The sequence below is a fragment of the Sarcophilus harrisii genome, chromosome 4, assembly GCF_902635505.1.
Source record: "Sarcophilus harrisii chromosome 4, mSarHar1.11, whole genome shotgun sequence".
In the NCBI taxonomy this organism is placed as follows: domain Eukaryota; kingdom Metazoa; phylum Chordata; class Mammalia; order Dasyuromorphia; family Dasyuridae; genus Sarcophilus; species Sarcophilus harrisii.
The window spans coordinates 348,793,581-348,804,780 of record NC_045429.1 but is presented as its reverse complement, the minus strand read 5'-3'; the positions used below and the strand labels follow the sequence as shown (position 1 = coordinate 348,804,780).

General features: G+C 40.5%; 1 protein-coding gene across 2 annotated transcripts; it reads left to right on the top strand.

Moving 5' to 3' along the window:
• Window positions 1-6,583: 6,583 nt before the first annotated feature.
• On the top strand, window positions 6,584-10,986 carry SRSF1 (serine and arginine rich splicing factor 1). Of its 2 annotated transcripts, XR_001120968.3 has the most exons (5): window positions 6,584-7,228; window positions 7,775-7,962; window positions 8,454-8,626; window positions 8,846-9,529; window positions 10,464-10,986. XR_001120968.3 is itself a non-coding variant. In XM_003767957.4 (4 exons), exons 1-4 carry the CDS (start codon window positions 7,035-7,037, stop codon window positions 9,038-9,040), a joined length of 750 nt encoding a protein of 249 aa, XP_003768005.1. In that variant the 5' UTR covers window positions 6,584-7,034; the 3' UTR covers window positions 9,041-10,986. The 2 variants fall into 2 exon arrangements, 1 of the variants encoding a protein (XP_003768005.1); XM_003767957.4 differs by having other exon boundaries at window positions 8,846-10,986.
• The last annotated feature ends 214 nt before the right edge of the window (window positions 10,987-11,200 follow it).

Here is an 11,200-nt window from a genome sequence, read left to right as displayed (position 1 = left end):
TTTGGTCTTTAGGGGGAGAAATGAAGGGGATTGACAAACTATCACACACTTTCCACCGATCGACCTCCCTTCTCATTTTCCTCCTCCAAAGTGACTCTGGCTTGTCTTACTCCACCCATCCCTCCTACAATTCTTTGTATACACCAAAAGATCGAGCCAGCACAGAATAGTGAGAAGGGCTATTTTCCAAGCATATGCTAATAGAGTATTGGGCAATCGGTAATTAGCCTTAAGTGCTTGGTTGTCTGATTCCAGTGCACCTATTCAGAGTTTCAGCCCTTTACATCTCCCGCTTTCTTTTGTTTTAGAACACAGGTGATCATGCCATCCCTCAACTTCTCAGGAAGAGAGACGAAAAACACCAAAGGGAAGTGAGGAGTCCAGCCAGATATTGCTAGTGGGTTTCTGGGCTGAAGGGTCTTACTAGAAACAGGTATGTACAAACCCATTAGCATGGGAGGTGTTACCTAAGGACGTAGAAATAACGCAGAGGCTATTAATGGTGACTCTCCCCACAGCTGGTGCAGGCTCAGTGTGGTGTAACAAACGAATTATACATGCTAGTAATGATATAACAAACAATATAAATCAACATGGTGTTGGAAAAGATTTCCAGAAGTCCTAGAAGGAGGGTATGTAAACAACATTCACACATATGCCTCCTTCATACTGTCTTCTAAAAAAGCTTATGTATTAGAAGTTAGATATTTTTGTATCTTTTAATAAGATAATGCTTTTTAATTTAGTTTAATAAAATAACGCTTTTAATAAGCACTCAAGTTTAACCATTTCTCACTTGGTTGCACTTCTTTGGATGATTCCGACATGCTCCTGAGCAAGGTATCTTCTGTTCCTCCTCAACTATGTCCCTTTGCACCTTCCTTCAGTGTAATAATGTCTTCCAAGCATTAGATTCTAAGAGCCTTGAAGGCAAGAAATAGATTTTCCTCTCCCCACCCCCATATGTGTTGCCAGTATTCTTTTTTTTTTTTTTTTTTTTTTTTTTTAAATAGCCTTTTATTTACAGATTATATGTATGGGTAACTTTACAGCATTAACAATTGCCAAACCTCTTGTTCCAATTTTTCACCTCTTACCCCCCACCCCCTCCCCCAGATGGCAGGATGACCAGATGTTAAATACATTAAAATATAACTTAGATACACAATAAGTATACATGACCAAAACGTTATTTTGCTGTACAAAAAGAATCAGACTCTGAAATATTGTACAATTAGCTTGTGAAGGAAATCAAAAGTGCAGGTGGGCATAAATATAGGGATTGGGAATTCAATGTAATGGTTTTTAGTCATCTCCCAGAGTTCTTTCTCTGGGAGTAGCTGGTTCAGTTCATTACTGCTCCATTGGAAATGATTTGGTTGATCTCATTGCTGAGGATGGCCAGGTCCATCAGAACTGGTCATCATATAGTATTGTTGTTGAAGTATATAATGATCTCCTGGTCCTGCTCATTTCACTCAGCATCAGTTCGTGTAAGTCTCTCCAGGCCTTTCTGAAATCATCCTGTTGGTCATTTCTTACAGAAAATAATATTCCATAATATTCATATACCACAATTTATTCAGCCATTCTCCAACTGATGGGCATCCACTCAGTTTCCAGTTTCTAGCCACTACAAAGAGGGCTGCCACAAACATTCGTGCACATACAGGTCCCTTTCCCTTCTTTATAATCTCTTTGGGATATAAGCCCAGTAGTATGTGTTGCCAGTATTCACAGAACTTGGCACATAGTAGGCACTTAAAATAAATGTTTGACTGCCTAGAATTGACACAAAACAGATACAGGCTTTTTCCTTGACTCCTTTGTAGTTTCAACAAAAATCTCATCTTTCACAGGAAACCTTTGCTAATTCTTCTTAATTCTAGTGCCTTTTCTCTGTTATTTCTAGTTATCCTGTACACAACTTGCTTTGTTCATATTAATTTTCATGTTGTCTCTCCTATGAAACTATTAATTCCTCTAGGACATGTACATTTACTTCTTTTTTCTCAGTGTCTAGCACAGAGTAGGTGCTTACTAAGTGCTTATTGATTAATTGGCTGAATTGAAATCAAAGTATCTAGAAAGTTTCTTCTGAATGAAACTAGTCTGTAAGTAATATCAATTTCTTCATAATATATTCACCTAACTACTTGAATTTAAAGACAAAAGTAAATCTAATTGATGTTTTATTCACTCTAAAAAAAAACTACCTTGCCTTCCTCTGAATAGCAATTAAAATCAGAAAATAAATTGTGATTACATCAAATTACAGTCCCATGAATAAATCCAAGCAAATACTTGATTATTTTATTGGTCCTGAATGAAAATGTACTGAAATTAAAATTACTTATGTTTAAATTACTTTAATAATCCTTGATGCAATCAACATAAGTTGTACCAGAATAGGAAAATAATTTTTAAAATAGTAAAGGATGAAGGTCATGACTTAGGAAAATGATCAAAGAAACAAGGCATCTTCTAGGTATGAAGGATTTATCTATGGTATGGTTTAAATTTGTTAGTGATTTTTAAATCACATATGAGTAATATTAGACCTTGTTAAATATATAGCAGATGTTCAGTAAATGTTAGTTTAAAGAAATCAATCATTTGATAGATATATATTAAGCTTTCACTGTGTGCTAGACGTGGGTTTTTCTTTTCTTTCTTTTTTTGGGAGGGTGGAGTGGGTGAAACAATTGGGGCTAAGTAACTTGCCTCAAGTCACAAATCGAGGAAGTGTTAAGCATCTGAGGTCAGAATTCAGGTCTTAATAACTCCAAACTCAGTTCTCTGTATACTGAGTTATCTATGACTATTCCTTAAGGCTTTGTTCTGGCTCTTCATTGTTTCTCTTACCATACACTTTTGGTTATCTCATTAGCTTTCACAAGTTTAATTAAGATAATATCTTTAAAGATAACCCTGGGCCAAGTCTGTTATTACTACTTGCTCCACACCTCCAATAGATGCTTTATAGATTTTTCAAAAGCACGTCTAAAACAAAATCCATTTTCCTCTCCAAATCTATCCCTCTTCCAATTTTTCTTCTTTCTTTAAAGCAGACTTACATCCTTCTCTCTTCTCTCTCACCTGGATTATTCAAACAGCTGCCAAAGCTTCTTGTCTCCAAAACATCTTCTACATCAATCTTTTTTCTTCATTCCCATGGCCACCACCTCTTGCCTGGACTACTGTAGTAGCTTCCTAATTGTTCTGTCTCAAATCTCTAAACGATCCATTCTGCACAGAACTACCCAACTGACATTCGTAATGCACAGGTCAAATCATATCACCCCCCAATCCCTATAAAAAGCTCTAGTGTCTCTTCATTACCTCCAGGATAAAATATAAAGCTCCTTTATTTGGTGTTTTAAACCCTTTACCATCTACCTCAGGCAGCAAAATGGATAGATCACTAATTGGGTTTAGAATCAGGAAGACACATCTTTGAGTTCAAACACTTATAGCTGTGTGACACTGGGTATGTTACTTCACCCTATGTGCCTCGGTTTCCTCATCTGTAAAATGAGCTATAGAAGGAAATGGCCAACGGCTCTGGAATCTCTGCCAAGAAAACCCCAAATGAGTCTGAAACACTTGACAGCAAAACCATCTAGTTCCAGCCAATTTTTCCAGATTCCTTACATCACACAATCTGTGCTCCTGTCAGTCTACTTGCTCTTTCTCATCTGTGTTAATCTATTTTCCATCTTTGTGGTTTTGTGCGGGTTCTTCTCTGTGCCTAGAAAGCTATTTTTTGTCATCTCTACCTCTAAGAAGCCTTGCTTCCTTTAAAGCACAGTCCAAGTGTCCCCTTCAAAAGGAGGGTTTTTTAAAATCCAGTATCTCACCCTGCTGCTGCTTATTGGGGCTTTTCTGAAATTATTTTGTAATTACTATACACATGCACACACCACACACACACACACACACACACACACACATACACACACACACCCCTTTGTGTTTACTAATTTGTGCATGCTTTTTCTTCTTAGAAGTTAAGGTCCTTGAGGTCCAGAACTGGTATGGTTTTTATTTTTGTCCATCTCTCTGTCATTCATTTACAATTCGTTTCGGACCCTATTTAGGGGTTTATTTTGGCAGATATAATGCTGCAGTTAGCCCTTCCCTTCTACAATTCATTTTATAGATAAGGAAAGTGAGGCACACTGAGTTAAGTGACTTGCTTTGAGTCTGGTAGATGGTAAATATCCAAGGCTAAATTTGAACTCAGGAAGATGAGTATTTTTGACTTCAGGCTCAGCACTCTTTCCAGGAACCTAGTTGATCTCCTTATATCTCCAAGACCTAGCCAAATACTTGGCATGTTAGTTACTGCTTAAAAATTGCTTGCAAAATTGTTGAGTTGCCAAAATGCTGTAGGATGTCTCCTCACTGGTAGTTATCTATAGGAATTATATTATATAAAGAAAAATGTCCCAACAGGGTAGTAATTTTTCCCATTTAGAAATAACTTTTAAGAGGAAAGAGTAGTAATGCAAGAGTAGTGTCTTCTCTCTAGGTTAATTCCAATTTAAACTATGTATATCGAGTTCATACATAATTATTTACAAATTGTTGCCTGCCCATTAGATTGTAAACTCCCCAAGGGAAAGGTCTAATTTTGTCTTTCTTTGTATCATAGTACTTAATACTTACTAATCAGTTAATATATTGATACTTTGGCTGTTAATTAACCTCTCTGAGCTTGTTTCAGTTTCTGTAATTGGGGTTTGTACTAGATTGACATCTAAGATTCTGTCCAAGCCTCAAATCTTTTGTTCTAAACTTGGGAAGAAAAGTTAGAAAGGTCTGAGATGAATTTCAGTCACCAGGATAGGAAAGATGGTAAGTGTTTCAAAAATGTAAAGTCATTGTACCACCCCATTTTACAGATGGAGAAATTGAGGAGGTCAGAGGATAGGGAGATAAAGCAACTTCAATGTTTGTTCTTTGCACTCTAAAATCCAGTACTCTTTCTGAAAAACTACCAAACATGTTTAAAGTGCCTATTCTGTACCCAGCAGGGGGACACAAAGATACTGAATTCTACCTGGTTCCAAATCACAACCCTTTATACTGAAAGGTTTAATAGCTTTTTAAAAAAAAATTTCTTAATATGCCCATCAATTGGAGAATTTTTTTTATTGTTTGGTAAGAAATGACCAGCAGGACGATTTCAGAAAGGCCTGGAGAGACTTACACGAACTGATGCTGAGTGAAATGAGCAGGACCAGGAGATCATTATACACTTCAACAACAATACTAGATGATGACCAGTTCTGATGGATCAGGCCATCCTCAGCAACGAGATCAACCAAATCATTTCTAATGGAGCAGTAATGAACTGAACCAGCTACGCCCAGAGAAAGAACTCTGGGTGATGACTAAAAACCATTACATTGAATTCCCAATCCCTATATTTTTGCCCACCTGCATTTTTGATTTCCTTCACAAGCTAATTGTACAATATTTCAGAGTCTGATTCTTTTTGTACAGTAAAATAACGTTTTGGTCATGTATACTTATTGTGTATCTAATTTATATTTTAATATATTTAACATCTACTGGTCATCCTGCCATCTGGGGGAGGGGGTGGGGAGGAGGAGAAAAATTGGAACAAAAGATTTGGCAATTGTCAATGCTGTAAAATTACCCATGCATATATCCTGTAAATAAAAGGCTATTAAAAATAAATAAAAATATATTTAAAAACTTCTTAATTATAAATGTTTTCTAATCATAGGTGCCTTGTCACAAGCATAAGACAATAAATGGCAATCTGTTGTCAAATTAAAGATTGTTATAGCAACATATTTTCATTAGAAAGTTTTGCTACAACTAAAATCAGATAAAAATTATTTTATTTCTTCCATTCAATTATATACGATTTTTACTTTAGATCTTTGCTATTTAATCTACCCGAAAATTACTTTTTCTCAATGACATGTTAAAAATAAACAATTTTTTTTAAACATTTTGAGTCACAAATTCTCTTTTCCTCCCTTCCTTTAGGAAGGCAATTTGCTATAGATCATAGAGCTGCAGTCACACTGTGTGTGTGTGCTGGAACTAGATGGTTTTGTTGTTAAGTGTTTCAGACTTATAAAAAAAAAAAAAAAACTTGTTTATTTTTCTTGATTTAGTTCACAGGAAATAGCAAAAATAAGAGTTGATCATTGTTCTGTCTTCAAGAAACTTATGTTCGTCATCCCTTTATAGGTCCGGGAATCAACGCTTGGGGGGCTCATTCAAGACCTCTCGTTGCGTGCTGACGTCAGCGCGAACCACGCAGAGAGAGCTCAGCAAAGCCCCCTTGCTCGCTTGCTCGGGAACTGCCACGCGGCCTCCATTAAGGGCTGCACCCACGCCTACGCGCGTGCAGCTTCGCCGCCTCCGCTTCCAGACTGCCGCGCCGATTTTCCAAGATCCAGTCCCCGCCCCCCAGCCGCTATACTCTACTCTTGTCTCCGCCCCTCAGCATTTTCCCGCCAAAGGCCGTTACTGTCGTGCGGAATTATGGGCCGAATTGCCGGCTGCCGGGCCTATTTCAGCCCTCCCCCGAGGCGCCAAACCGCCCACGAGACGTGACTTCCTCTTTCTTAAGAGAAACGGCCTGGCCTGACGGAAACTAGTAGTCTCCAATAAATACAACTCCTTTCCGAGTTTTGATTCCATCATTGGGTTTTGTCACGCAGAAGTTCGACGACTCGACATATAATACCGGCGCGGGACTCTTTTTTAAGTTCTTCTGTCACCGCGGAGGGTGACGCCGAGCGCGCGTGCGCAACGAACCCATAGAGGCGCCCGTTACGTTCTTGCGCGTGCGCAGCGTGACCGCGAATCTGCTTCAGCTTCCCCTCCCCCGTATCCGTGCGCGGAGCAGGCAGATAAGGGCGCCATTTTGGAGCAGCCGCGGGAGACGTGGTGTAGCTTGCAGGTTTCCTCCGCTGTGTGTTTGGAGGGTGGGGGAGGGAAATCCGGCTCTCTAGTCCGCGCCTCTCTTCGTCGTCGCTACCGCCATGTCGGGAGGAGGAGTGATCCGCGGCCCGGCCGGGAACAATGATTGCCGCATCTATGTGGGGAACCTACCCCCAGACATCCGCACCAAGGACATAGAGGACGTGTTCTACAAGTACGGCGCCATCCGCGACATAGATCTCAAGAACCGCCGCGGAGGGCCCCCTTTCGCCTTTGTGGAGTTCGAAGACCCGCGGTGAGGAGGAGGCCCGGGACAGAGCTGGCTGGGGAGGGGAGATGGAAGGCGGAGGAGGGCGCAGGCCCGCCCTGCAGCCTGTGAAGAGGGGGAGCCGGGGCCTGCACTGAGGAAGCAAACGCATGGCTTCAGACAGGGTGAGGGGAGCAGTCGGAAAGCCCTGGGGAGAGCCGGGAGCCATGACTACTCTTGGCCGGCTTTCCTGTGTCCCCTGCGCCGGGGCCACGTGGACGCCGACGGGGTGCCCGGGCTAACAAGCCCTAGGGCGGGAAGCGGAGATCACAACGGGGTGGGAGGACTCGTGGGGCGGCTTGGAGGGACGCGCCCGCGTGCGGCATGCCCGGGTGGGGGAGGGGCCACCGCGGCCGGTCCTTTTATGCGGAGCCCGTGGGTTGCTGCTCGCGAACCCCTCCTCCTCAACTCCCCCCCTCGCGTGTTACATGCGCATGTGCGAAGCTCGGGCCGCCGCTTCTTTGCGAGGTCCCTCCGCTTGGGCTCCCCAGATTTGCTCAAGTCTCTTGTATGCTCTCGTTTCCTCCAATTCAGGGACGCGGAAGATGCTGTGTACGGGCGTGACGGTTACGATTACGATGGATATCGGCTCCGCGTGGAGTTTCCCCGAAGTGGCCGGGGTACTGGCCGAGGGGGTGGCGGCGGCGGGGGCGGCGGTGGAGCCCCTCGAGGCCGCTATGGCCCCCCGTCCAGGCGATCAGAATACAGAGTGGTCGTTTCTGGTGAGGAGTCATTTTCTTTTGCATCCTAAGGGGAAGAGGAGAATTAATGGGGACGATTTCCCATCTGTTTTCGTGCTCGGTTCATTTTATTTAGGTACTAAATTAGGCAGTGTCTCTGTCAAGAAATCTCCCAGTCCTCCTTGATAAATATGTACCGGCTTTGTTGCCCCAGTTAACTCATTTCTCCTCGCCTAAGTAAGGCCGAGATGTTAGAGGAATGTCTGAATAGGGAGCACCTTACCTCAATGAGAAGTCTTGATGCCTGCCTCTAAATTGTTAGTTGGAACGTGGCTCTGAATCAGGCTTCCTAATAGGAACATACTTAAGGTTTTGCAAATAATCTGGTTTTTTTTTTTTTTTTTTTTTTTACCAAGTATATTGAAGTGTACATTTGTGTTTGTCACTATAGTTTAAATGGATGCTTTGTAACTGGATGGTTTAAAAGAGGAAACAAATATTTGATATTAACAGTTTTAATTCTTTTGATTCAGGGCTGCCTCCAAGTGGAAGTTGGCAGGATTTAAAGGATCACATGCGTGAAGCAGGTGATGTATGTTATGCTGATGTTTACCGAGATGGAACTGGTGTCGTGGAGTTTGTTCGGAAGGAAGATATGACCTACGCAGTTCGAAAACTGGATAACACTAAGTTTAGATCTCATGAGGTAGGTTATACACTTTCTCTTTTTTTGGGCCTGAGTTGGATACAAGGGGCTTAACAATGGGACTTGAAAGGTAAGGACCCAGGCAAAAATGTTCTGTGCTTTTTATGGTTCGAGACAAATAACATTCCTGGTTCTGTCTTGATATTTTATGGCACTGTATTCAGTCAGCATGCCTTGAAGACATAGATCTTTCAATCGAAAGTTCTGTCTATTCAATAGGGAGAAACTGCCTACATCCGTGTTAAAGTTGATGGGCCAAGAAGTCCAAGTTATGGAAGATCTCGATCTCGAAGCCGTAGTCGTAGCAGAAGCCGTAGTCGAAGCAACAGCAGGAGTCGAAGTTATTCCCCAAGAAGAAGCAGAGGATCTCCACGCTACTCCCCCCGTCATAGTAGATCTCGTTCTCGCACATAAAGATCATTGGTGACACTTTTTGTAGAACCCCATGTTGTATACAGTTTTCCTTTACTCAGTACAATCTTTCATTTTTTAATTCAAACTGTTTTATTCAAAATGGGCTGGTGTTGAATTGCATTCTTGTGTAATATCCCTTTGCTCCTAACATCAACATTCCCCTCATGTCTTTGGTAAATTGTATTTTAAGTGATGTCGTAGGCAGGATTGTTTAAATTTAATTACCCATGCTCTTCAGACTGTGATATTGCTGTGTAAATGTCTGTTCCTATGGTGTGTATGAACTGGGATGTTGGGAATGTTTGGATATCTTGTCTTATCTGGGGGAATTCTTATGTTTTATCTTGCCTTTTCATGTGTCTTTCTGTAGACATATCTGAAGAGATGGATTAAGAATGCTTTGGATTAAGGATTGTGGAGCACATTTCAATCATTTTAGGATTGTCAAAAGGAGGATTGAGGAGGATCAGATCAATAATGGAGGCAATGGTATGACTCCAAGTGCTATTGTCACAGATGAAATTGGCAGTATTGACCTTATACTAGAAGACAGTGGTTAAAACTTGAGTATTTACATCTACCATAAGACACCTGCAAACGTTTTATATTGTAGTTACCTTGAGCTACAATTGCTCTGCTCCTTAAAACCTTGGCAATTGTGGCAAAGATTACATTGCCCATTTATAGCAATTTTGACTCATTTTGCTCCCCCCCCCCCTTTTTTTTTTTGTTTTTAGTAGGGACTAATGTGGGAAGGACCGACTAATTTGTCACTATGCTTAGTTACAACTGTTAATGTAACCTGCTGTTGGTGTACATGTGGGTACAGGGTTATCTTAATTCCAAACAGATAGAGTATAATATCAATACTGCTAAATCTGCATGTCCTCTGTGTGACTGATATAGCGTTGCTATTTCATTTTTAAGCATCAAAATGAACGCAAATATAGAACTCCGAAATGTTGGTGTAGATAACTAGTTGGGAATAATATCTTAAGTCTCACTTCACCCTTCCCCAGATATGTTTTAAAACAGAGAATTTATTTTAATTTACAGATTAAATTGCAGATGGGAGCATAGCTTTAGTTTAGAACTAGGTGTGGGTAGTTATAGCAGTAAACTTTTTCAACTACATAACTTTTTGCAACCACAAAACCTGTAATACACTGTACAGTAACAAATGTTGGCATTATCAGTTGACCTGTAAATATACAATGCTTCTTCCGATTAGTCTCTATGATAATTAAGTTTCTAAAATTTATCTGAACTTCACCATTCAAAAGCTTGTTTTGGGGAATTGATAGTTATTGATGTACATCTATTAAATTGATGACAGACATAACTCATCATTCCCCAGAAACCTTTTTTTGATTACAGTATCTAACATTTTGCCTCCTCTTTTTTGGTTTTGCTGGTTATAAAGGTTTGGATTGGAGAGGGCTCACTGGATCCCAATCCTTGGAGCTGGATCATTGGATTCAAATCATAATGTGGATAGGATAGGGAGGATGAATTACAAGGATTCATGGAGCGGGATCAGATTACCAGGAACATAGGAGTGGATTCCTGCCCCAACCAAACCGCATTCGTGTGGATTTTTTTTATTCAACTTAATTGGCTATTCCAAAGGTTTTTTTTTCCTATTTTTGACGATTGGAGCCCTTAAGATGCACGATGGAATTGTGTTTTGCATTTTTTGGTAAAAGGAGCAAAGCGAGGACCTGGAGAGGTACGCTGGAGCAATCTCCTTGGAAGGATTCAGCACGAGTAGATGGTAAACATATAAAGGGGAAAAGGGGGGGTTTGTTTAAAGTAAAATAGTAAATCAGTAAGTCACTTCTCTAAATTTAAAAAAAAAAAAACAAATTCGGAGTTGAAGAATAAGTAGGTTTCCAATTGGCTATTGCCATTTTTCTTTGAAAAATAAAACATTTTTTAAAAAACTATGCATGGTTGTCCTTTTTCATCTTGATGTGAGACAGCAATTTTTTCAGTAAACTGGTGATAAGTCTAATTTCTTAATTTAAATTGACCAGATATTAATGGGTTTCAGTATTTTTTCTTCACAATTCAGCAGTTTCAGACCCTTTAAAAAGAAATTAGATTAGCATTTGCTCTGCCTACTTTGGTAACACTGTAATGGCTATATAGAAGCCTACC

Coding starts and splice junctions, on each gene's coding strand:
- SRSF1 (XM_003767957.4), top strand. CDS start 7,035: ATGTCGGGAGGAGGAGTGATCCGCGGCCCGGCCGGGAACAATGATTGC. Junction 7,963..8,453: donor ATACAGAGTGGTCGTTTCTG/GTGAGGAGTCAT, acceptor CTTTTGATTCAG/GGCTGCCTCCAAGTGGAAGT. Junction 8,627..8,845: donor CTAAGTTTAGATCTCATGAG/GTAGGTTATACA, acceptor TCTATTCAATAG/GGAGAAACTGCCTACATCCG.